The 27,398-nt window shown below is 38.5% G+C and overlaps 1 protein-coding gene across 1 annotated transcript in view; it reads left to right on the forward strand.

Annotated features, from left to right (window-relative positions):
• The first annotated feature begins 110 nt into the window (after positions 1-110).
• Positions 111-27,398, forward strand: part of LOC106970513 (phospholipid-transporting ATPase ABCA3-like) — a 179,733-nt gene continuing 152,445 nt past the window's right edge. The window contains 7 exon segments of the mRNA XM_053212893.1: positions 111-265; positions 10,138-10,260; positions 10,926-10,994; positions 11,343-11,607; positions 16,208-16,335; positions 18,134-18,281; positions 24,180-24,439. Coding sequence (XP_053068868.1) covers positions 10,935-10,994; positions 11,343-11,607; positions 16,208-16,335; positions 18,134-18,281; positions 24,180-24,439 — 861 coding nt within the window. The 5' untranslated portion in view covers positions 111-265; positions 10,138-10,260; positions 10,926-10,934.

Consider the following 27,398-nt stretch of genomic DNA (forward strand, 5'->3'; position numbering starts at 1 on the left):
CCCGGGCGGAGGGTCCAGTGCGCGCAGGGGGCAGGGAGGCGCGTGCGGGCCAGGTGGCGGGGCTGCAGGGAGGAGGGGGGAGGCTGGGGGACTGGGTGCGTGCGCGCATGCGCGAGGAAGGGTCCGTGGCCGCTGACCTGCTCGCGGGGCCGGCAGGCAGCTGGGCGGTTGGCGAAGGCGTTGGGAGGAGACGCCGCGCCCGGTGACCCGCGTCCCTCAGCGGCGGAGGCGCAGGTGTAGCAGTGGCGGTTTCGAGGCCCAAGCGGTGAGTGCGGGACCCCCCGCCCTGGTGGTGTCTTCTCCCCAGATTCCCCCGGGGAGGCGGAGGGTGGCCCTCCTGGACTTCCCCGGAGGCCCACCCCCTGGCCGCACTGTTGAGTGCAGAGCTGGAAAGTGTGAACCCCCCAACACCCCCAAAAGCCCCAGTACACTGGAACCCTCCACAACCCTTTCTGCCCCCTCCAAAGCCCGTTGTATGTAACATATATATTATAATATTCCCCGTACCTCGCTGTCTAACATCGCTCGCCACCACACCCAGCGTTGACCCTCCATCCTGTAGTTTTGCATGTCCCTCACTGGACCTCACTCCCTTCCTTTTCCTCTCCAAGTGCCCCTGCTCTGGGGAATACATCCCGGACTTCCCAGGGAGGAGAAAGTGCCAAAACAAGCACATGACGTAGGAGACACTTCTCTGGACCCCAAGACACACAGAGAAGCTAATGGGAACACATTAAACAAACAATTTTATTTTGGTTGCCTTCAGTATTTGAAAGCCAGGGGTCTTGAGGCACATGTTTTGGGTCTAGGGCTGGGGTGTCCAGAATTGACTTGCTGTGTGACTGTCCCAGTCAGCTGGGGCTGCTGTAATAGAATACCTACCATGGGCTGGGCCACCCAAATGTATTTCTCACAGTTCTGGAGGCTGGGAAGTCTCAGCTCAGAGGTCCGTGAGATTCAGTGTGTGGTGAGAGCCTGATTTCTGGGAGCAGGGGAGCTCTCTGGGGCACTAATAATATGGGCACTATATTATAATGTCTTATAATATGGGCACTAATCCCATTCATCGGGGCTCCATCCTCATGGCCTCATCACGTGCCCAATGTCCCTCATCCTGATACCATCACATCCGGGTTTGGATTTCAACATAAGAATCTGGGGAGGAGGGGAGGACCCAGACAGTCAGATTATAGCAATGACCCAAGGTAAACTTTGACTTCACAAGGCCTGGGTTTCCTTGTCTGAAAGAACCTGGATATTACGCGTACCCATCTCTCAGGGTGACTAGACTATTTCAACTGACAGAACACAGTAAGTGTTCAATAAATAGAGAGAAAGGGTATGGAAGTTAAGTGCTGCAGGAAGCTCACGTTGTCTTAGTTTTCTTCTCTCAAAGCAAAAATTGCACTGGACGAAGTAAAACAGGCAAGGAAGACTTTATGCGAGGCTACCGGAGCAGGGAAGAGAGGCCAGAACTCAGTCTGAGCTCAACTCTGCTGAAACAAAGGGTGGGAAGGTGTTTGTGGACTGGGGTGAGACAATGGGAAAGTTGGAAAAGTTGGAGGGAAGGTTGACCAGGAGAACACCTTGAGTAACTTCCTGAGTTTGTCCATGTGGTTCTCTGATGAGGCCATCTGTGTTTGCTGATTGGTGCCTGTTGAAAGCTAGCTCCCCCCTCGCACAGAGACTGGGAATAGGGGTGTTATCTTCCTTAAGGATTACGTGTCAAAGGATGACTCCCAGGTCCTTCAGAAAGGCAGTTTGGGGTTGTAAAACAGGAAAGAGGCTTGTAAAAAAGGGTTATCTGTATTTTAAACAGAGAAAGGATGTATAATTACAAGTTTTCTAAAGCACATGTTCAAAGAAAAGGGTGGTTAGGACCTAGAGCCAGAAGAGCCTTTCTAAAGGTTGGTCCAGCTCAGAGTAACAGGCAGGCCATCTTGGTCACCTCATTGTATGCAAAGTAAGCAGAAGATTTAAAAGGAAGGAGACCTCTGGGTTTTTAATTAATTAATTAATTAGATCTTTTTTTTTCCTTTGGTAACCGGATATTTGTACCTCTTTTTCTTTTTTTTATATGAAATTTATTGTCAAATTGGTTTCCATACAACACCAGTGCTCATCCCAAAAGGTGCCCTCCTCAATACCATCACCCACCCACCCCCACCCCACATCAACCCTCAGTTCTCAGTTTTTAAGAGTCTCTTATGCTTTGGTTCTCTCCCACTCTAACCTCTTTTTCTTCCTTCCCCTCCCCCATGGTCTTCTGTTCAGTTTCTCAAGATCCACATAAGAGTGAAAACATGGTATCTGTCTTTCTCTGTATGGCTTATTTCACTTAGCATCACACTCTCCAGTTCCATCCACGTTGCTACAAAGGACCAGATTTCATTCTTTCTCATTGCCACGTGGTACTCCCTTGTGTATATAAACCACAATTTCTTTATCCATTCATCAGTTGATGACATTTAGGCTCTTTCCATAATTTGGCTATTGTTGAGAGTGCTGCTATAAACATTGGGGTACAAGTGCCCCTATGCGTCAGTATTCCTGTAACCCTTGGGTAAATTCCTAGCAGTGCTACTGCTGGGTCATAGGGTAGGTCTATTTTTAATTTTTTGAGGAACCTCCACACTGTTTTCCAGAGTGGCTGCACCAATTTGCATTCCCACCAACAGTGCAAGAGGGTTCCCGTTTCTCCACATCCTCGCCAGCATCTATAGTCTCCTGATTTGTTCATTTTGCCCACTCTGACTGGCGTGAGGTGATATCTGAGTGTGGTTTTGATTTGTATTTCCCTGATGAGGAGCGATGTTGAGCATTTTTTCATGTGCCTGTTGGCCATCCGGATGTCTTCTTTAGAGAAGTGTCTATTCATGTTTTCTGCCCATTTCTTCACTGGATTATTTGTTTGTCGGGTGTGGAGTTTGGTGAGCTCTATAGATTTTGGATACTAGCCCTTTGTCCGATATGTCATTTGCAAATATCTTTTCCCATTCCGTTGGTGGCCTTTTAGTTTTGTTGGTTGTTTCCTTTGCTCTGCAGAAGCTTTTTATCTTCATAAGGTCCCAGTAGTTCATTTTTGCTTTTAATTCCCTTGCCTTTGGGGATGTGTCAAGTAAGAAATTGCTATGGCTGAGGTCAGAGAGGTCTTTTCCTGCTTTCTCCTCTAGGGTTTTGATGGTTTCCTGTCTCACATTCAGGTGCTTCATCCATTTTGAGTTTATTTTTGTGAATGGTGTAAGAAAGTGGTCTAGTTTCACTCTTCTGCATGTGGCTGTCCAGTTCTCGCGGCACCATTTGTTAAAGAGACTGTCTTTTTTCCATTGGATGTTCTTTCCTGCTTTGTCAAAGATGAGTTGGCCATACGTTTGTGGGTCTAGTTCTGGGGTTTCTATTCTATTCCATTGGTCTATGTGTCTGTTTTTGTGCCCATACCATGCTGTCTTGATGATGACAGCTTTGTAGTAGAGGCTAATCTGGGATTGTGATGCCTCCTGCTTTGGTCTTCTTCAAAATTACTTTGGCTATTCGGGGCCTTTTGTGGTTCCATATGAATTTTAGGATCGCTTGTTCTAGTTTCGAGAAGACTGCTGGTGCAATTTTGATTGGGATTGCATTGAATGTGTAGATAGCTTTGGGTAGTATTGATATTTTGACAATATTTAGTCTTCCAATCCATGATCATGGAATGTTTTTCCATTTCTTTATATCTTCTTCAATTTCCTTCTAAGCTTTCTATAGTTTTCAGCATACAGATCTTGTACATTTTGGTTAGATTTATCCCTAGGTATTTTATGCTTCTTGGTGCAATTGTGAATGGGATCAGTTTCTTTATTTGTCTTTCTGTTGCTTCATTATTAGTGTATAAGAATGCAGCTGATTTCTGTATATTGATTTTGTATCCTGCGACTTTGCTAAATTCATGTATCAGTTGTAGCGGACTTTCGGTGGAGTCTATCAGATTTTCCATGTATAATATCATGTCATCTGCAAAAAGTGAAAGCTTGACTTCATCTTTGCCAATTTTGATGCCTTTGATTTCCTTTTGTTGTCTGATTGCTGATGCTAGCACTTCCAACACTATGTTACACAGCAGCGGTGAGAGTGGACATCCCTGTCGTGTTCCTGATCTCAGGGAAAAAGCTCTCAGTATTTCCCCATTGAGGATGATATTAGCTGTAGGCTTTTCATAAATGGCTTTTATGATCTTTAAGTATGTTCCTTGTATCCCACATTTCTCGAGGGTTTTTATTAAGAAAGCGTGCTGAATTTTGTCAAATACTTTTTCTGCATTGATTGACAGGATCATATGGTTCTTATCTTTTCTTTTATTAAGGTGATGTATCACGCTGATTGATTTGTGAATGTTGAACCAGCCCTACATCCCAGGAATGAATCCCACTTAATCATGCTGAATAATTCTTTTTATGTGCTGTTGAATTCTATTTGCTAGTATCTTATTGAGAATTTTTGCATCCATATTCATCAGGGATTTTGGCCTGTAGTTCTCTTTTTTTTACTGGGTCTCTGTCTGGTTTAGGAATCAAAGTAATACTGGCTTCATAGAATGAGTCTGGACGTTTTCCTTCCCTTTCTGTTTTTTGGAATAGCTTGAGAAGGATAGGTATTATCTCTGCTTTCAACGTCTGGTAGAACTCCCCTGGGAAGCCATCTGTTCCTGGGCTGTTATTTGTTGGGAGATTTTTGATAACCGATTCAATTTCTTCGCTGGTTATGGGTCTGTTCAAGCTTTCTATTTCCTCCTGATTGAGTTTGGAAGTGTGTGGGTGTTCAGGAATTTGTCCATTTCTTCCAGGTTGTCCAATTTGTTGGCATATAATTTTTCCTAGTATTCCCTGATAATTGCTTGTATTTCTGAGGGATTGGTTGTAATAATTCCATTTTCATTCCTGATTTTATCTATTTGGGTCATCTCCCTTTTCGTTTTGACAAGCCTGGCTAGAGGTTTATCAATTTTGTTTATTTTTTCAAAAAACCATCTCTTGGTTTCGTTGATCTGCTCTACAGTTTTTTTAGATTCTACATTGTTTATTTCTGCTCTGATCTTTATTATTTCTCTTCTTCTGCTGGGTTTAGGCTGCCTTTGCTGTTCTGCTTCTATTTCCTTTAGGTGTGCTGTTAGATTTTGTATTTGGGATTTTTCTTGTTTCTTGAGATAGCCCTGGATTGCAATGTACTTTCCTCTCAGGACTGCCTTCACTGCATCCCAAAGCATTTGGATTGTTGTATTTTCATTTTCGTTTGTTTCCATATATTTTTTCATTTCTTCTCTAATTGCCTGGTTGACCATTGGTTCTTTAGTAGGGTGTTCTTTAACCTCCATGGTTTTGGAGGTTTTCCAGACTTTTTCCTGTGGTTGACTCCAAGTTTCACAGCATTGTGCTCCTAAAGTATGCATGGTATGATCTCAATTCTTGTATACTTATGAAGGGCTGTGTTGTGACCTGGTATGTGATCTATCTTGGAGAATGTTCCATGTGCACTCAAGAAGAAAGTATATTCTGTTGCTTTGATATGCAGAGTTCTAAATATATCTGTCAAGTCCATCTGATCCAATGTATCATTCAGGGACCTTGTTTCTTTATTTACCGTGTGTCTAGATGATCTGTCCATTTGTGTAAGTGGAGTGTTAAAGTCCCCTGCAATTACCACATTCTTATCAATAAGGTTGCTTATGTTTATGAGTAATTGTTTTACATATGTGGGGGCTCCCGTATTCGGCACATAGACATTTATAATTGTTAGCTCTTCCTGATGGATAGACCCTGTAATTATTATATAATGCCCTTCTTCATCTCTTGTCACAGCCTTTAATTTAAAGTCTAGTTTGTCTGACCTAAGTATGGCTACTCCAGCTTTCTTTTGACTTCCAGTAGCATGGTAAATAGTTCTCCATCCCCTCATTTTCAATCTGAAGGTGTCCTCAGGACTAAAATCATTCTCTTGTAGACAGCAAATAGATGGGTCTTGTTCTTTTATCCATTCTGATACCCTATGTCTTTTGGTTGGAGCATTTAGTCCATTTAAATTCAGTGTTGTTATAGAAAGATACGGTTTTAGAGTCATCATGATGTCTCTAAGTTTCATGCTTGTAGTGATGTCTCTGGTACCTTGTCTCACAGGATCCCCCTTAAGATCTCTTGTAAGGCTGGTGTAGTGGTGACGAATTCCTTCAGTTTTTGTTTGTTTGGGAAGACCTTTATCTCTCCTTCTATTCTAAATGACAGATTTGCTGGATAGAGGATTTTTGGCTGCATATTTTTTTCTGTTCATCACATTGAAGATTTCCTGCCATTCCTTTCTGGCCTGCCAAGTTTCAGTAGATAAATCTGTCACTACTCTTATTGGTCTCCCTTTATATGTTAGAGCATGTTTATCCCTAGCTGCTTTCAGAATGTTCTCTTTATCCTTGTATTTTGCCAGTTTCACTATGATATGTCATGAGGAAGATCAATTCAAGTTACATCTGAAGGGAGTTCTCTGTGCCTCTTGGATTTCAATGCCTTTTTCCTTCCCCAGATGAGGGAAGTTCTCAGCTATGATTTCTTCAAGTACATTTCATCACCTTTCTTTCTCTCTTCCTCCCCTGGAATCCCAATTATGCATATGTTGTTGCATTTGATTGCATCACTTAGTTCTCTAATTCTCCCCCCTACTCCTGGATTTTTTTATCTCTCTTTTTCTCAGCTTCCTCTTTTTCCATAATTTTATCTTCTAATTCACCTATTCTCTGCCTCTTCACTTTGAGCTGTGGTCGACTCCATTTTATTTTGCAGCTTATTAATAGCATTTTTTAGCTCTCCTGACTGTTTCTTAGTCCCTTGGTCTCTGTAGTAATAGATTCTCTGGTGTCCTGTATACTTTTTTCAAGCCCAGCGATTAATTTTATGACTATTATTTTAAATTCATTTTCTCTAACATTGCTTAACTCGTTTTTGATCAGTTCGTTAGCTGTTGCTACTTCCTGGAGTTTCTTTTGAGGAGAATTCTTCCATTTCGTCATTTTGGATAGTCCCTGGAGTGGCGTGGAACTGCAGGACTCTTCCTCTGTGCTGTCTGGAGTAACTTGCATTGGTGGGTGAGGCCGCAGTCAGACCTGATGTCTGCCCCCAGCCCACCGCTGGGGCCATAGTCAGACTGGTGTGTACCTTATCTTCCCCTCTCCCAGGGGCAGGACTCACTGTGGAGTGGTATGGCCCCTGTCTGGGCTACTTCCACACTGCCAGGCTTCTGGTGCTGCTTCCATGGGATCTGGCGTATTAGCTGGGGTGGATCCTGAAGGTGCACAGGGGCGGGAGGAGCAGACTCAGCTCGCTTTGCCTTCGGTGGTCCGCTTCAGGAGGGGCCCTGCGGCACCGGGAGGGAGGCGGCCCCGTTGGAGGGATGGATCTGCAGAAGCACAGCGTTGGTTGTTTGCTTGGTGCAAGCAAGTTCTTTGACCGGAACTAGTTCCATTAGGGATTTTGGCTGGGGGATGGGCGAGGGAGATGGCGCTGGTAAGAGCCTTTGTTCCCCACCAAGCTGAGCTCTGTCCTCCGTGGCTCAACAGCTTTCCCTCCCTTTGTCCTCTAGCCCTCCTGCTCTCGGAGCAGAGCTGTTGACTTATAATATTCCAGATGTTAAGTCCTGCTGGCTGTCAGAACACACTCCGTCCGGCCCCTCTGCTTTTTCAAGCCAGACTGAGGGGCTCTTCCTTGCTGGGCGGGCTGCCCCTCCACCACCCCGGCTCCCTCCCGCCAGTGCATGTAGCGCCCATCGCCTCTCCACCCTTCCTGCCCTCTTCTGTGGGCCTCTCGTCTACGCTTGGGTCTGGAGAGTCCGTTCTGCCAGTCTTCTGGCGGGTTTCTGGGTTATTTAGGCAGATGTGGGTGGAATCTAAGTGGTCAGCAGGACGCGGTGAGTCCATCGTCCTCCTATCCTGCCATCTCCCTCCGGAAACCGTACCTCTTATTCATTAATTAGATCTTTATAGCAGCTTTATTCTTTTTAAAAAATTTATTTCAAGTTAGCATACAGTATACTATTGTTTTCAGGAGTAGAACCTAGTGATTTATCACTTACATATGACACCTACTGTTCGTCCGAGTGCCCTCCTTATTGCCCATCACCGATTTGTCCCATTGCCCCACCAACCTCCCATCTAGCAGCCCTAAGTTTGTCCTATTTAAGAGTCTCTTATGGTTTGCCTTCCTTCCTGCTTTCATTTTATTTTTCCTCCCCTTCCTGATGTTTACATGTTTTGTTTCTTAAATTCCACATATGAGTGATATCATATAATTTTTCTATCTCTGACTGACTTAATTTGCTTAGCAAAGTAGGTCCATTCACGTTGTTGAAAATGGCAAGATTTTATTCTTTTTAATTGCCAACTAATATTCCATACTGTGTGTGTGTGTGTATACACATGTCACATTTTCTTTATCCATTCATCAGTTAATGGACATTTGGGCTCTTTCCATAATTTAGCTATTGTTGATAGCATTGCTATAAACATTGGGGTGCCTGTGCCCTTCAAATCAGAATTTTTGTATCTTTTGGTAAATACCTACTACTGCAATTGTTGGGTCATTGGGTAGTTCTTTTTTAATTTTTTGAGGAACCTCCATGCTGTTTTCCAGAGTGCTGCACAGTTTGCATTCCCACCAACAGTGTAAGAGGGTTCCCCTTTCTCCACATCCTGGCCAACATCTGTTGTTTTCCCAAGTTGTTAAATTTAGCCATTGTAACAAGTATAAGGTGGTATCTCATTTGTTTTTCTCCAATGATGAGTGATGTTGAGAGTCTTTTCATGTGTCTGTTAGCCATCTGGATGTCTTTGGAAAAGTGTTTATTCATGCCTTCTGCCCATTTCTTCACGGAATTTTTTTTTTGTATGTTGAGTTTGATGTTTATAGATTTTTGATATTTTATCCAATATATCTTCTTTTGCAAATATCTGCTCTCATTTTGAAGGTTGTCTTTTAGTTTCATTGATTTTTTTCCTTCACTCTGCAGCTTTTTATCTTGATGAGGTCCCAACAGTTCAATTTTACTTTTATTTCCCCTGCCTCCAGAGACCTGTCAAGTAAGAAGTTGCTGCGGCTGGTCAAAGATGTTGCTGCCTCTTTTCTCTTATAGGATTTTGATGGTTTCCTGTCTCACACTTAGGTCTTTCATCTATTTTGAATTTATTTTTGTGTATGGTGTAAGTGGTCCAGTTTCATTCTTCTACATGTTGCTGTCTAGTTCTCCAGCACCATTTGCTAAAGAGACTGTCTTTTGTCCATCGGATGCTTTATCCTGCTTTGTCAAAGATTAGTTGGTCATACATTTGTGGGCCCAGTTCTGGGTTCTGTATTCTATTCCATTGGTCTATGTGTCTGTTTTTGTGCCAATACCATATTGCCTTGATGATTACATCCTTGTAAACAGGCTAACATCCAGAATTATGATGCCTTCAGTTTTTTCAACATTATTTTAGCTATCCAGGGTCTTTTGTGGTTCCATACAAATTTTAGCATTGTTTGTTCTAGCTTAAATGTCTTTTTGAGTGTATTTCCCACTTTAAAAATTTGGGTTGTTATATTTTTATTATTGGCTTATAGCAATGCTTATATATGTCTTTTGTCAGATAAATATGTTAGAAATATTTTCCCCTTTTATGACTTTCTTTCCTATTTTCATGATGGTATTCTTTGAGGAGCAAAAATTTTAGATTTTTATGAAGATCTTTTTTATGGCTTGTAGTTTTTTTCATTTACTTTAAGAAATCTCTGTATCCACAAGGCCACAAAGATATTCTTCTATATGTTTTCTACTAGTTTTATAGGTTAGCTTTATGCTTAGGTCTAGGACCAGTGCTTCCTCCATCCTTTGAGATCCTAATCTAATGCTCTTTTGTGGAATTTCTAAACCTTCTATGTTTTTTGCCTTGAAAATGGTAAGCATACTTATTTTAAATTTTGCTCCTGATAATTCCACCCCAGATGTCAGGAGTGCCAGATGTTATATTCAGAAAAATTGTTTGGAGAAATAGCTGAGTCTCCAGGATAATATTAGTTTTCTTCAGAGAGGATTTATTTATTTATTTATTTAGTTAGTTAGTTAGTTAGTTAGTTAGTTAGTTAGTTCTAGGTACCACAGGCATTTGCAATATAGGATACCTTCATCTGGTATCAAGGATTAAAATTATTTGAAATTGTGCAGTCCCTGCACAGACCATGGCCAGTTTCTTTCACATTCATCCTTATTTATAAGGTGAGGTCCTAAAATAATGTCTCCCCTTCCTGGCCCTGAATTGTAGCTCTCTTTCTGGTAACTCCAAGAATTTAAGTCAAGTGTTCAAGATCACACAGATAGTGGTAGAGCTGAGAACCAACCTAGATAGTCTGATTTCAGATCCTGGGTTATTAATAACCTATTAATAAAATAACAAAAACCTTTGTTATGTTTCCCATTATACACCTAAGTGACTTAATATGTCACGTAATAGATGTTCAGCAAATATTCATTAAATATAAAAATGAATCTTCTCCTATTAGCAATGTTGTTAATGGAAGTACTTTCAGTCTTGCTACTTGTTGAGTGGCATTTTGGGCTTATAGCTATGATGTGATTTTCACATACCATTTTGTCTTTTTGCTGATGGTGATTATTTATTATCTCTTGTATTGTTTCTTAATAATCATTGGGAAAGCTACTGGTCAAATTTACCTGGAAGCTTGCATCAATAACATACTGATCTTTGTTTTGTGCTTGAAGTTTTATACATATTAGAAACCTGGTAGATACTGAGTAGGGATTTAGGGATAAACAGCTTCCCTAATATTTCAAGTGCTTATTGTTTCTTATTGTCCTCCTTTGAGTTTGATTAAAACATTAAACAATTCAAATCTAAGTAAAAATCTTTACTCCCTCCTTAGAATTGAAGAATGGATTTCTCATGGGTTTACCAATTTATGGCTCTTCTGTGGAAGAATTTTATTTTAAAGGTAAGTTGAGCTATCTATAGGAGTTTTGCAACAGCTAAGAGACCACAGTGTGAAAATTCTTACAGCCTGATCACTACATTTCAATTTATCCTGTTACATTTTTCGCAGTCCTACAGCTGGGGGTATCTCTTCCAAATGTGAAGGGTCCTCACAGAGTGAAATAATAGCAGAATGACATGGAGAATGGAGAAAACAGTCCAGGAAACTATTGCTACTATAGAGTTCTTCTTTGCCATCTATATATCTTCTTTTAAGAAGTGTCTTTTAATAAAAAAGAATTAGGCATTTGCAGAGGTAATGGACTTACAGGACATTAACATAATCTTTTTTTTTTTTTCCATCTCCTAGAGGCGGCGATTGGTGGCGTTATTTGTAGAATTCACCTTGACGTTACTGTTTGCTGGTACGCTTCTGTTAACACGCAAGATTTTGACTATAAAGAAGTATGGGCCTTTCAATTACTCTCTTCAACCTATTGATAAGTTACCTGCATTTCTTGGAATGCCCATGATTTTTCCTGGTCCATGGGAACTGGCTTTCGTGCCTTCCAAAAGTGTTGTGGTGAAGAGCATTGTTGACCACGTGAAGAGGGATTTACACTATAATTTCACAGGTTAGAAATTAAAGTTTTTGAAAAAATGTATTATTAAACTGGGTTTCAGTAAAGACACATATGTAATCTTTTAGCCAGGCATTGTTCTCCCAGCTAAAGCATTATAGGATATATCCTCATAACCAGAGAGTACCCTCCTAGATATAATATTACAGACTTTGTTAAACTTGAGAGTTAAATTCATAAAAAAATATTTTCTCCTAGAGCCCAAAACATAGTAATATTTAAAAATTAGATGATCAATTTATATTATTTTGGATTATTATCCAATTCTTTGATACTAAGTCGTCCTGGTTTCTGGTTGTGCTTCTTAAACCTGGTAAGTATAACCCTGGAGGTATATGATGTGCACCAAAGGTACACATAGGCACAGCATAAGCATGAGCCCTCATTCTGGATGTGTGCTCTGTGGTCAGTTATTTCAAACATTGTTCATATAAAAATGTGCAAGTCATATATAGATGCTTTAGAGAAGACTTAAACTACATAGAATTATCTTAAAAGCCCCACAGTAAGCTTACCCCACCTTCTCAACTCAATTTCTCTCCTTTTCCCCCAGAAAGAAACACTGTCAAAAGTTTGGTGAGCATACCTCTAGTGCCCCTTCCTTTTACATACATACATTTATTCACTAGTATATTTTTTCAGCCTTTTTTTGACTCTCAAGGGATTTGAGGGAACTTGAGACCAGATGCCATCTCAAAACATACCTTATTTAAAACATCAGTGAAGCAGAAGAATGCAAAATCCCCAATAAGCTTTGAAGTATATAATACAAATATCCCAATAAACGTAGTCTCTTAGAAGCTACTTTGGGTTACCCAGAATATTGCCTGATTTCCATTCTGATTTCATCTTTGATGCATGGGATTCTTAGAAATGTATTACTTTACTTAAAAACATTTGGAATTTGTTGTTCTCTTTCTCGGTTTTTTTTTTTTCCATTTCTATTTTAACTTCCTTGAATCAGAATATATTTGATTTCAGTTCTTTGAAATTTTGAGAATTGTTTATGCCCACTTTATGGTGTATTTTGAAAAATGTACCATGTACATTTGTAAAGACCATGTGTTTTGCGGGTTTTGCTTGTAGTGTTTTATAAATGCTACCCAGGCGAAGTTGTCAAGTTAGTTAATCATAATGCTTTTCAAATATGTATTCTTACTGGTTTTTGTCTGCTTATTCTGTCAGTTATTGACAGAGGTATTACATTTCCAGCTAGGTGTTGTTAGTATGAAATAGGTGTTTTATATATAAATATATAGATATAAAACATCTACTTTAACATTATATACAATGTTCAAATTTCTTTATGCTTATATGTTTTGAAACTATTAGCTCATGTGATCTCTCTGTTGAATTGTTTCTAAAAATATTTCTCTGTTCTGGAATTTCCGCTTGTCCTGTTTTTAATAGATTTCAGGTAACCAGAGAAGTGTTCTCTCTTAACTATATTAACCATAGTTACTTTTAAAGTCCTTAACTGAAAAATTGTGGTATCTAGATTACTTGTATATATTTTTTTCTCTTTAAGTCATTGAGTTCTGTTTTATAGCATATTTTGTATATTTTTATAAAGTGACAGGTGTTGTGGATAAAAAACATCAGAGGCTCCTGAGGGTTAACTTTTCTTCTGGTTGGTTGTTAGAGTACTGACAGAGTAACTTAATTCCATCAAAGTCTGGTTTTAGGCTTCATAAAGGCGGCTCTGTTTCAGTTTTGTCTTTACTCTTGCAGCATATCCTGTGTTCTAGGGCATGGTTCTTCTAGGGTGTCAGCTGGAAGCCTGGAGTATTTATGAAGGCTCCTCGACCTTTGTGGGGCTTGAATGCTAATCTCTATTTCATCAGCACTGTGTACCTGATGAAATCCCTGCTCAGCATTTTAGCCTGCCAGCTGCTGTTATCTCCTTGGTTTCAAAGAGTCTTAGCCTATACATTCTCAGTTCAGGAGTTGACTGCTGACTTCAGAGGAATTTACAAGCTGATTTTCACTTCTATGCTCTTCTCCTCTCTTTGCAAGTTTACCTCTCAAGTTCCAGCCATTTTGGCAGCCTGAGCTCTCATCTCTTTTCTTCAGCTCAGTAAGTCTACAATTTTCTGCAAATGCGTTCAGGTAAAGTACCAGGGTGAATATGGCACTCACCCTATGCATTTCCCTTTTTCAAGGTTTGTAAGTCCATAATTATTCATCGCAGCATTATTTACAATCAACCAAGGTATAGAAGCAACCATAGTGTCCATCAGCAGATCAGTGCATAAGGAAAACGTGATTATTCCATCACAAAAAAGAAGGAGATCCTGTCTTGTAACAATATGTATTATGTTTGGAGAACATTATGCTAAGTGAAAAAAGCCAGACACAGAAAGACAAATACTTTATAATCTCACTTATATGTGTTATCTAAAAATACTGAGCTCACAGAAACAGAGAGTAGAGTCATGGTTTCTGGAGTGGAGGCAGGTGGGGAAAATGGGGAGATTTTGGTCAGGGTGTATGAACTTTCAGTTATGAAGATGAGTAAGTCCTGGAAATCTAATGTACATGGTGACTACAGTCAATAACACTATATAGTGTATATAAAATTTATTCCGGAAGTAGATCTTGCAGTGTTCTTCTCATAAAAGAGGATGGTGACTACAAAATGTGATAGATGAGTTAATTAACCTGGTTTTGGTAATCAATTCACAGTCTATGCATATATTAAAACATAATGTTATACCTTAAAATCACATTATACGACCTACATATATACAATTTTATTTTGTCAGTAACACCTAAATCACTCTGGGCAGAAAATTTTTAAAATAAAGTAAGTGGTAACTGTGTTGTGGTGGAGATATTAATTAGCTTGATTGTTACAGTCATTTCACAGTGTATACATATATCACATTATCATGTTTTACAGCTTAAATACACAACTTTTATGTGTCATGTACTTCAATAAAGCTGGGGAAAAAATAAAGCCACCCAGATAATAAATGAAAATAAATAAATAATAAATAAATTTCCCTCCAGCTCTATTTTTGAGAAATCCACACAAACACATGTTTTAGCCTCATTAAGCACTCATAAATCTCTCACTTTCAGGGCACATGGGTGGCTCAGTAAGTTAACTCCTGAGGCTCAGGTCTTGACCTTGGGGTTTGTGATTTCGAGCCCAGTGTGGGGCTCTGTGCTGACAGCTCGGAGCCTGCAGCCTGCTTTGGATTCTGTGTCTGCCTCTCTCTCTCTCCCTCCCCGTTCTCTCTCTCTCTCTCTCTCTCTCTCTCTCTCTCTCTCTAAAAAATAAAATAAACATTTAAAAAAATCTCTCACTATCTCCCTTTATCTCTCTCAGTCTTTTCACATACCCCTGCTTGAGCAGGTAACACCTTCCTTGAAGCCCAGATAAATTATTGAAAACAGACTGACAAACTGGTGGATCCCTCCTCAGTCCCTTACCACCTTGGCCAGGCAGTTACAAAGAATTGTGGTTATTCCCACAACATTCCATGGTTAAGGCAGATGGAAGGTTCCCTGGGACGTAAAGAATGCACAGGTGAGATGATGACAGTGGTTAAGTTCAGATGCAGAAGCAGAGGCTACATGCCCCAAAGTGTACCTGACTACCTGTTTGTATGCACTTCACCTTTCCACAGTGTACTTTCAGGATAATATTCTGAAATTTCCAGCTGTGTTCCTATGTTTTATTTTGTTTTGTTTAATTTGGTGGACTTTGTTTTTGCAGCTTTGATCATTTAAACTCTCTGAGGATTTTGTTTTGTCCTGCTCCTGGTCACCTTGCGTGGGTCCAAACCTGATTCTAGTCCCTGACATCCTGCTTCCAGCTTTGGAATTTATATTCCAGCTGTGCCCACCTTGAGAAAAGTATGCACACTTGGCATTTCCAAACTACCAAAAATAATGATTATCACACATAATCACCTCCAATATTAAAATTGTGAAGTTGTTTCATTCTTCAACTTCTAAGTAGTTTTTATTCAGATATTAGAGATTCTCATCGTACACGACTTTGAATAGATTTCATGGATCAATTTTGTTATTTCCTTCTAAAATGAAAATTTGAAAACACTTTGGAAGTATCCCTCTTCCTTTATTTCAGTATGTATTTATTATAATGATTCATTATACTTTATTTTTTTAATTATACTTTAAACTTGTGGTCAAACTTTTAAAACTCCTAAAAATTTTCATGCACTCCTAATATCCATTAGTTTGTTGTGCCGATGTTTGAACACTATTTTAAATTTACTTTAAAAAATATATATTGACTTATTTTTGAGAGACAGCACAAGTATGGGAGGGAGAGAGAAAGGAGACACAGAACCTGAAGTAGGCCCCAGGCTCTGAGCTGTCAGCGCAGAGCCCGATGCGGGGCTTGAACTCACAAACCATGAGATCATGACCTAAGCCGAGGTTGGACTCTTAACCAACTGAGCCACCCAGGTACCCCTGAGCAACAGTGTTTTAAAATTTATATGTTGATAATCTTTCATCCGTGTAAAGCATTTTTCCATCTTATAGATAGAAAAGGCACTCAGATACATTTGCCTGTATGTGGGCAACTCACACATTAGATTTATTTTTCTTTCTACAGTTCAAGGCTTTTCTTCAGAACAAGATTTTGAAGAGTATGTTAAACAAGAGAATAACTCTAAAAAAGTGTTGGTTGCTATTATTTTTGACCATGAATTCCAAAATAGTGATAATCCCCTACCACTTAAGGTAAGAAGGTTTTATGTAGAAACTTCATAAGTGTGCTTCCAGTTTCTGAGGTTTAATGAAGTAGAGGCATAATTATTTCATTTATTAAGTGTGGGGGCTGCAACTTACCCAAGATCATACTGCTTGTACATAGTTGAGCAGGGATTTAAATCCAAATCTAACTAATTTCTGTGTATGTGTATTTATTTAGCCAGAGCTTTATGTTGGTGGGGAAAGAATTAAATTTACCATGTACTAGATTTTCTCCTTATAAATCAGAATCATAGGAGACATGGACCACCAAGGATATTACCTTTCCCACTGTATCTGATACAGCTCTTTCCCAGCTGTGTACATGACGGTGAAGTGAATGCAGATTTCCCAGCTCAAAAGACCTGAGGTGTTAAAAGCAGCTGCATCTTCACCAGCATGGAACACAGCATGAAAATGTTCCTGTTTCTTTTGTTTGAATCTCATAGTTTTTCACCAGAATCTAAATCTAGAAAACAGTGCCAAGGTTTAGCCAAGTGGAATCAGAATTAGGACATAAGCAGACTCTGAGGAAGATTCTGATAACAACCTCCAAGAAGGAGAGACAAGGACTGTGCTTTGAACTTGGTGTCCTTGGTGTTGAAGGAAATAATCAAAATATAGTATAGATGTACGCATGGAGCTATAATTCTGCATTTAAGATAACTGCTGGTTCTCAATGGAAGGAAAAAGTAAGGAAAACCACTGGGTTGTAAGTAGAGTTGGAGGTACGTTTTCATTCTTTTCCCTCACTCTTTCACTCCTTTCACGTATGTAAAATTCCCTCAAGTTACTAATTTGGTATGAGCTGGTGCTGATGTAGGCTCATCAGTGTATATACAGACTGGTTAGAGTGTTTTTGGTACAGTTTCAAACTTCACCTGTTTTTCCTTGGACAATCTCCCCACTGTCCCTGCCACTTGGCTCACTCTCTTACCTTTAACATTGCTACTGTGACTTGCTGTACAGTTTCTCCTAACCACACCCACCTCTGTCCTCCTCCATACTCCCATAAATGCTCCTTACATGTTACTATCATTGAATTTGCTGTAAAGTAAATATATATGTCGTCTCAACTAGAATTTGAGCTCCTTGAGGAATAGGTTCTATGTCTTAGTCCTTGAACATGCAGTAAGTGTCTGAAGCTCTCGGCTTGATAACTGAGTATATTAATATTTACCTAGATTTATGACATCGGCCTGCTCCTCCTGATGTTACTGATTTCTCTGGTCTGACCCTTGACTCTAGGCAACTGCTGGACCATTTTCTGTCTTGTAAAGCTACTTAGACCCAGCATGCTCTACCTTGAGGTTTATTTAGTTCTCTAGAATTAGTATTATTATCTTTTCATTTAATAAGGAAATTATGCAGTATTCCACATTTATATTTTATCACATTTCTCCTCTGTCCTCATGTGGGATTCTTTCTTATGGTTACAATCACTTTTAGGGGAGGAAGGGATTTTCCTCTTAAAACACTTGGCTGATGTAATGGGAAGAGAAATTAGCAGCATCTTTTGGTGTGTTTCATTTCAGTATGCATGCCAGCTGTCTATTTTGGGAAAAAGACATTGGCACTGGTGTGCAAGTTGCCACCGTGTTTGTTTACCGCAAACCCACAATAGCCATATGACAAGTCTGCTCCACTGCCTAACGTTCGGAATCCACTTAGTGCTCAACAGTCTGCCTCAGAATCACACACATGCGATTTTTCTTTAACTTCCTTTTGTTTCTCATTCTTCCTTAATTATCTTTTGTTTACAGGTATCATTTCTTTTTGTTCCCTGTAGGTAAAATATTATCTGCGTTTTAGTAGTTTTCAGAGGAACAAGTATGTGGGTTTTGTCCGAACAGAAGGCTGGGAAACAGGTGTTCTCTTTCCAACTTTTCCTTCTTTGGGTCCCAGAAGTGAACGTAGTTCCCATGGGGGGAGTCCTGGTAAGCAGATCTTTAATCATACTTATTTTTATATCCTAGTCATATAAGTCATATAAGTAAGGCTCTTAAGGCATCACATGTTTATACCTGTATTTCTTTAACCTTGTGATGAAAATTGTTAATTTTTAACTTACTGTGCTGGTGATTTCTTCTTTTTTTTTTTTAATTTAAATTCAAATTAGTTAACATACAGTGTAGTCTTGGTTTCAGGAGTAGAATCTTGTGATTCCTCTCTTACATATGGCACCCATTGGTCATTCCTAAAGGTGCCCTCCTTAATGCCCATCACCCATTTAACCCATCCCGCCCATCTACTTCCCTCCAGCAACCCAGTTTGTTCTCTGCGTTTAAGAGTCTTTTATAGTTAGCCTCCCTCTCTGTTTTTATCTTTTTTCCCTTCCCTTCCCCCATGTTCATCTGTTGTGTTTCTTAAATTCTACTGGTGATTTCTTTATTTAAAATTTTCAGTGTCCAAAAACCTATATAAAACTTCTATATATTGGAACAATGTATTTTTATCTTTTCCTGGTCATTGTATATCCTCATTTTTTCATGTAGGTTCACTTGTGAAATTTGGATTTTAATTACTTTAACATACATGTTCCTGGGTACCGACACAGTCTGACCCATTATAACTGTATGCTACTCTGTTGGGTTGATAAACAGTTTCTAATATAGTTCTATTAATTTAAAATATATTATACAAACTACCATTAAAACATCTTTAAGTGGGGCTTTGTTTTTATTAACAATAATGCACATTTACCTTGAGGAAATTATCCAACAAGAAAAACAAGCTATAACCAATTCACCATAATTCATAAAAATTTGAAATAACCTGCATCTTAAGTATGGTAAATGAATAACAAAAGTATAAAATTTAATTTTACTGAACATTGTACAGTCATTAAAAATAGCCATCATTAAGTCTTCTGAAAAAGTAGAGTTCGGAACTGTATTTTGAAATGATAACTGTGTAAACTGCATATTTATCAGCACAAAGCTGGGACAAATTTCCAAATATGAAAACTTTTACTCTGTTAGGTGGTGGGATTGTTTTGCATGTTATTATTTTTTTTATTTCTTTATTTTCTTTATTATTTTGTTATTATTTTCTTTAATAAATATTTTAAACTTTTTCCCATCATAAAATTTAACAAGGAATCTTATGTCTTTTCCACCATACATACTGCATGCATTATGAACTTCGCCTGGGGTATGATTTTATAAGGGTTAGTTGGATAATGCTAAGGATTGCCAGGGGTATGTAAATGCACTGCAGAAGGGAGGCCACACAAGCTGATACAGCCCTTCTGGGGAGCGGTCTGGCAGTGGCAGCTGTATTAGCTCACTTAGGCCGCTGTAACAAAATACATACCACATATTGGGCAGCTTATAAACAACAGAGATTTCTTGCTCACAGTTCTGGAGGCTGTGAAGTTCAAGATGAAGGCTCCAGCATGGTCATGTTCTGGTGAGGGGCCCCCTTCCTAAGTTTCTCACTTGTGCTTTCTCACTATGTCCTCAGTTGGTGGAAAGGACTAAGGAGATCTCTGGAGCCTCTTTTATAAGGCACTAATCCCACTTATGAGGGCTGCACTGTCATGATTAAAACACATCTCACAGATCCCACCTTCTAATACCATCACCCTTAGGGGTTAGGATTTCTACATATGGATTTGGGGAGACGTGAACATTCACACCATAGTAGTAGCCAAATTAATAATATGTTCCTGGGTAGAAACCCTAAGAAACTCTTTTTAATGATCCATAGAGAGTTCCTGGCACTGCTGGTTGTAGTGGCAAGGAATAGGAGGCAATCTGTAAGTTAAGTTGAGGCCCAGGTTCAGCCCAACTCAGCTGAACTCTTGGAATTTAAATGGTCAGCTTCTTCCTCTAGCTGCATGACAAAGGAAGGAGCTAGCATCTTTAAGAAAACAGAACAAACGATTATACACTTTAGTGTCCACTCTTCCTTTAATCACAATTTCTGGCATGAGATCCAAAATTATAGGACATGCAAAGAAGCAGGAAAATGTTACCTAAAATTAAAAGAAAAAAAGAGTCATTATAAATAAGTGAACTGAGAAGCTAGATATTGGAATTAGTAGCCAAGGAATTTAAAATAATTTTATGAGTACTTTGATGTCATGTTGATAGCAAATATTCCCTGATACAATTTGATGAAGAGGCCACTTTACCTCTGTGGTATCTTTCTCTAAAACTTTTAATTCTAGTCTATTAGTAAAAAAAACATCATGCAAACCCAAATTGTAGATAATTCTCCAAAATACATGCCCAGTATTCTTGAAAACTCTCAAGGTTTTAAAAAACAAGAAAGGATGATAAAGTTTCATAGATCAAAGGAGACTATGGAGACATGGCACCTAAATACAATGTAGTATCTTGGATGGGGGTTCTGCAACAGAAAAAAAATGACATTGGTGAGAAACTCGTGAATCCAAAGTTTGTATAAATTAGAAATTGTATTGTGCCATTGTCAATTTCTTAGTTATGACAGATTTACCATAATAGTATAAGATACGATATTTGGGAATCTGGGTGCAGTGTGTAAGCAATATTTCTCAATCTTTTTTTCATCATTGCCCTTATAGAGAATCATTTTGGATATTTTCTCCCTAAGTGTTCTCATGAAATTTTAATACTACAGGTACACTACAGATCTGCTCTGTGTGCTATGGTCTAATTGAAGTTGTATAACCCTCTGTTGAGAATGCATGGTATATGGGACTGTCTCTATTATTTTTGCAACTTTTCTGTAAGACTACATTTTTTCCCCAAATATAGAGGTATATTTTAAAAACTCTCCAAACCAAAGTAGCAATACAAGTGAAGTTTCTGGCCGCCACCCCCCCCCCCCCCCCCGCCCCAGGTGGCTCTGTTAAGCATCTAACTCTTGATTTTGGCTCAGGTCATGATCTCATGGTGGTGAGATCCATCCCTGCTTTGAGCCCCACTTTGGGCTCCACGCTGGGCATGGAGCCTGCTTTGAGATTCTTTCTCCCTCTGCCCCTCCTCTGCTTGTGCACTCATGTGCATGCATGCTGTCTCTCCCTCTTTCTCAAACAAAACAAAACAAAACAAAACAAAAACAGTGAAGTTTCTGAATCTGATCAAGTACATGTGTGAGAAATTTGTTATCTTCCTAGTGAAATATTGAACATTTCTCCCCTAGTAATCAGGAATAAAGTAAAGTTGTTTGCTCTCATCAGTTCTATTCAGCATATTACTGGATGTCCTAGCTTGTATCAGAAAAAGGAAATGAAATAAAAGGTATAGATTTTGGAAAGGAAAGAGTGAAATTACCTTTGTTTGAAGTTGACAGAATCACGTGTGCAGGAAATTCTGAAGAGATCCACAAAAAAGTATTACATACAATGTATTAATTTAGCAAATACCCAAGATAGAAAGCCAGTCTACAAAAATAAATTATAAATCTACACCAAAAATAACAAAACATTTCTGAGAGATAATTTAAACACCTAAACAAATGATATCTAAATCTCATTGGTTGGATGACTCAAAATTGTTAGGATGTAGATTCTCCCTAAATTGATCTATGATAGCAATATAGTGACAGTCAAAATCCCAGCAGTCTTTTTTGAAAAAATTGGCAAGCTATCCTAAAATTTATAAGGAAATGCAAAGGGTCTAGCTTAGTAAAAAAAAATCTTGGAAAGGAATGCCAGTGTTAAAGAACACTTAAGACTTAGTACATATGTACATAATGTACATAATTAGTACAATTGTACTATTGTACAAATGTACATAATTAAGACAAAACTGTATAGGTTTAAGGATGAAGAAATACATTAAGTACAAATGTACTTAATTAATGTAAAAATGTACATAATTAAGACAAAACTGTATAGGTTTAAGGATGAAGAAATACATTAATAAAAAGAATGAGGTAACTGGAAATAGACATTTGATTTTCCACAAAGATGCCAATATAATTCACTGGGGAAATGAAATCTTTTGAACAAATTGTGATGGAATAACATGGCATTTATATGAAAAGAATGAATCTTGATCACTAACTCATATCTACACAAAATTAGTTAACGAGATAATCATAAACCTAAATGCAAAAGCTAAAATCATAAATCTTCCACAACAAAATTTATGAGAATATCTTCATGAATTTGGGGCTAGCAATGATTCATTAAGACAGAAAGTATTACCATGAAAGGGGAAAAAATGGATAAATTGACTTCATTAAAATTAAATACTTCTGCTTATGTGAAAGACACTATTAAAAATAGTAAGGTGGGGCACCTGGGTGGCTTAGTTGGTTGGGCGTCCGACTTCAGCTCAGGTCATGTTCTCACGGTTAGTGGTTCTAGCCCCGTGTGGGGCTCTGTGCTGACAGCTCAGAGCCTGCAGCCTGCTTCTGATTCTGTGTCTCCCTCTCTCTGGCCCTCCCCCACTCACACTCTGTCTCACTCTCTCTCTCAAAACTAAATAAACATTAGAAAAAAAAATAGTAAGGCAAGAGGTGCCTGGGTGGCTCAATTGGTTAAGCGTCCAACTCTTCATTTTGGCTCAGGTCATGATCTCACAGTTTGTGAGTTCAGCCCCGCATTGGGCTCTGCACTCGCTGCACAGAGCCTGCTTCAGATTCTCTGTCTCCCCCTTTCTGCCCCTCCCCTGCTCTCTCTCTCTCAAAAAAAAAAAAAATGAACATTAAAAAAAATATAGTAAGGAAAGATCCAGAGGGGAAAAAATGTTACACATATTCACATTCAAAATCTATAAAGAATTTGTATAGATTAATAGAAAAATCAGTTTCAGATGTCACAGCAATGCCAAATTTTAATAAGTTTTTTAAGTGTCTGCTCATTTTCATACTAAAGTTATATGACGGCAAGAAGCTTTTGCATACTACCACAGATCTAAAGACCACACTGAGTATTACTGCCTTAGTGGATATCAGCTCACAGTATGAACTTCACTTAATTTTTCAAATGTCAAGAGTACTGAATTAAAATCTATACCTATACAGTAATTCTCATTCAGTTGATTGAAATTTCAGAAAGCAGTTCTGTAATTTCATACAATATTTACTTTCTGGGAAGCTGGGAATTAGGATCCTTTTATTATTTTTTAATTTTTTTTTTTTGAGAGAGTGTGTGTGAGCATATGAGTGAGGAAGCAGGGCAGAGGCAGAGAGAGATGAGGAGAGAGAGAGAGAGAGAGAGAGAGAGAGAGAATCCAAGTAGGCTCTACACTGTCAGCGTCGAGCTCAACATGGGGCTTGAACCCACAAACGTGAGATCATGACCTGAGCCGAAATCAAGAGTTGAATGCTTAACCCATCAAACCACCCAGGTGCCTCAGGATCCTTTTAAAAAGAATCTTAAAAAAAAAATGAATAAACAAAAAGCAAAATCAGACCTATAAATACAGAGAACAAACTGATGGTTGCCAGAGGAGGGAGGGATAGGAAAAATGGGTGAAGGGGAATGGGACATACAGGCTTCCATTTAAGGAGTAAATTGGTCATGAGAATAAAGCACAATATAAGGAGTATAGTGAATTGTAGTGTAATAACATTTTATGGTGACAGATAGTATCTGCACTTGTAAGCATAGCATAACGTATAAACTTGTCAAATCACTATGCTGTAGACCTGAAACCAATGTAACATTGCGTGTCAACCATATTCGTATTTTTTAAATAATAAAAAGTATTTATTATCTGTTTGTATGGGTAAACCATAATAGCTGCTCTGGGAAATTTAAGACTATAACAAGGGCCTCTTTACAATAATTAACTTTGTTGTTTGTCTTTGACATACTTCAGTTACCTTTTTCTTTGTTCAGCTCAGCTGTTACTTGTTCTGTTGTCCTTAGCAATCCTTGTTTTCTCACTTAGGGTACATCACTGAAGGATTCCTGGCTATGCAGCATGCCGTGGATATTGCCATCATGAAATACTATAATCACAAGGCTACACAAAAGCTATTCCGAGAAGTCACTGTATTTGTTCAGAGATTTCCATATCCAGCATATTCTCATGATTACTTCTATACCTTTTTTGGTATTTTCATCCCTTTAGTAATCTTATTTATCTTCTCTATGAATCATCTTACCCTCATTCAGGCTATTGTGTGGGAAAAGGAAAACCGACTGAAGGTAACTTTCCTTTTCTTGTGGTAGATAGAATTTCTGTAGAAAAAGTTGGGTTTGTAGCATAAATTTTTGTGGAGGGTTGGATTATTTCTGACCACTCAGCACTAGTGGATGGTTATGTTTTGGTAGCAGCCAAAAGTGAACACTTACTTCTCTTCGCAGTTTTCTAGAATTTTTTTTTATTGGAATTATTGGATTGGTCTTTAGTTTTAGTTTCAGAAGATAATTACAGATAGAATTTAAATGCCAAATGCTCTAAATCTCTCTGGAATAAGGTGAGTTACAAAGAAATAATCAACTGGGCTGTGGAATTGTCTTGATGAATTCGGATACAATTAAATGTCAAGATTTTATGATTGTGTGATTAGTTTTTCTATTTTCTGATATATGAATTTTTTTTTCTAAATGACCTCTCATAGTTCCCTTCAGAATTTCTGTTTCTTGGTCAGAGAGCATGTTGTGTTATGGCCACATGCTTTGCAGTTCAAACTCCAGTCATTTAGCCAATAATGTATATAATATATATAATGTAAATATATAAAATACATAATGTAAAATAATTTTATATAATATATATAAATGTATAATATAAATATAGAGGGTGAGATGACTTATATAACTTACATGTATACACACACACACACACACACACACACATACACACATACACATATGGTTGATTTATTGCCTAATTTGTTTCAGGAACTGATAAATCATAGATTTAAATCCTATCTCTGTTGTTTATTAACTGTGACATGTCGTATAACTTTTCTAGCCTTTTTTTCCTCAGACATAAATTGATTAAAACTAATTTACAGGACTGTCATGATATTCAACTAGATATTGTGTGAAAAATTATCACTGTCTAGTCATCTGGACCAGCTGTTGTGAGGCATAAAGGAGGAAATGCATGTTGAGTGTTTGATAGATTGCCAGGCGCATAGTTGAATACTCAGTAGCTGTTAGATGTGACTGTTCACATCGGCCATCTCCATGTCACTTATCTCCTTATGTAATCTTGAATCATATCATTTTCTCTCTTTCCTTTCTTAGTGGCCACAACACTTCATGTATCAGGCTCCTGTTGTTTCTCCCCATCCAGCTCTTCTCACTCAGGGCTCTTGTCATACATCTCCTTATCCATCCATCAAACAAATGGCTTTTTTGAAACTTCCTTTATGTTTATGTTTCCTCTGACTGTAATGCTTTCCTCTTTCTTTTCTGGTTGGTGTACACACAGTTAACTTACTTGTCCCAAATGTTGTGCTGCTATCTCCTTGTTGATGGTCTCTTTTTTTTCTCAATGATAATTTAAAGTTTTTTCTTTGAGTCCCCAGAACATGGTACATAAATGTCAACATTGTGACTTATTTATATTTCATTTTTTAAAAATTTTCATTGAAGTATAACATACAAACAAAAAAATACACAAGTCCTAAGTGTATGTGTTTTAATCCCTTCAGGCTACTATAACAAAAATATCAAACAGTATACCTTATAAGCAATAGAAATTTACTTCTCTCATTTCTGGAGCCGGGAAAGTCCAAGATCAATGTGCCAGCAGATTCAGAATGTCTGATGAGAACCCACTCTGTGTTTCTGGTTCATAGATGGCACCTCATCACTGTCTCCTCCTGTGACAGAAGGAATGCAAGCTCTCCAGGGTCTGCTTTATAATGGCACTATTCTGATGCATGAGGGCTCATCCCTCATCACCTAATCATCTCTCAATACCCCACCTCAAAGTGCCCTTAGAGTGGGGACTGGGTTTTGGGTTTTTTTTAATACAAAATTTATTGTCAAACTGGTTTCTTTTTTGTTTATTTTGAAAAAAATTGGTAAGTGTGTTTATTTTTTTAATATGAAATTTATTGTCAAGTTGGTTTCTTTTTTGTTTATTTTGAAAAAAAAATTGGTAGGTGTGTTTATTTTTTTAATATGAAATTTATTGTCAAATTGGTTTCCATACAACACCCAGTGTTCATCCCAACAGGTGCCCTCCTCAATGCCCATCACCCACTTTCCCCTCCCTCCCACCCCCCCATCAACCCTCAGTTTATTCTCAGTTTTTAAGAGTCTCTTATGGTTTGCCTCCTTCCCTCTCTCCAACTTTTTTTCCCCTTTCCCTCCTCCATAGTCCTCTGTTAAGTTTCTCAGGATCCACATTAAAGTGAAAACATAAGGTATCTGTCTTTCTCTGTATGACTTATTTCACTTAATATAACACTCTCCAGTTCCATCCATGTTGCTACAAAAGGCCAGATTTCATTCTTTCTCACTGTCACGTATATTCCATTGTGTATATAAACCATAATTTCTTAATTCCATTTATCAGTTGAGGGACATTTAGGCTCATTCCATAATTTGGCTATTTTTGAAAGTGCTGCTATAAACCCTGGGGTACAAGTGCCCTTATGCATCAGCACTCCTGTATCCCTTGGGTAAATTCCTAAGAGTGCTGTTGCTGGGTCATACGGTAGATCTATTTTTAATGTTTTGAGGAACCTTCACACTGTTTTCCAGAGTGGCTGCACCAGTTTGCATTCCCACCAACAGTGAAAGAGGGTTCCCGTTTCTCCACATCCTCGCCAGCATCTCTAGTCTGATTTGTTCATTTTGGCCACTCTGACAGGCGTGAGGTGGTATCTGAGTGTGGTTTTGATTTGTATTGCCCTGATGAGGAGTGACGTTGAGCATCTTTTCATGTGCCTCTTGGCAATCTGGATGTCTTCTTTAGAGAAGTATCTATTCATGTCTTCTGCCCATTTCTTCACTAGGTTACTTGTTTTTTGGGTGTGCAGTTTGGTGACTTCTTTATGGATTTTGGATACTAGCCCTTTGTCTGATATGTCATTTGCAAATATCTTTTCCCATTACATTGGTTGCCTTTTAGTTTTGTTGATTGTTTCCTTTTCAGTGCAGAAGCTTTTCATCTTCATGAGGTCCCAATAGTTCATTTTTG

This window comes from Acinonyx jubatus, chromosome E3, assembly GCF_027475565.1.
Source record: "Acinonyx jubatus isolate Ajub_Pintada_27869175 chromosome E3, VMU_Ajub_asm_v1.0, whole genome shotgun sequence".
NCBI classification, from domain to species: domain Eukaryota; kingdom Metazoa; phylum Chordata; class Mammalia; order Carnivora; family Felidae; genus Acinonyx; species Acinonyx jubatus.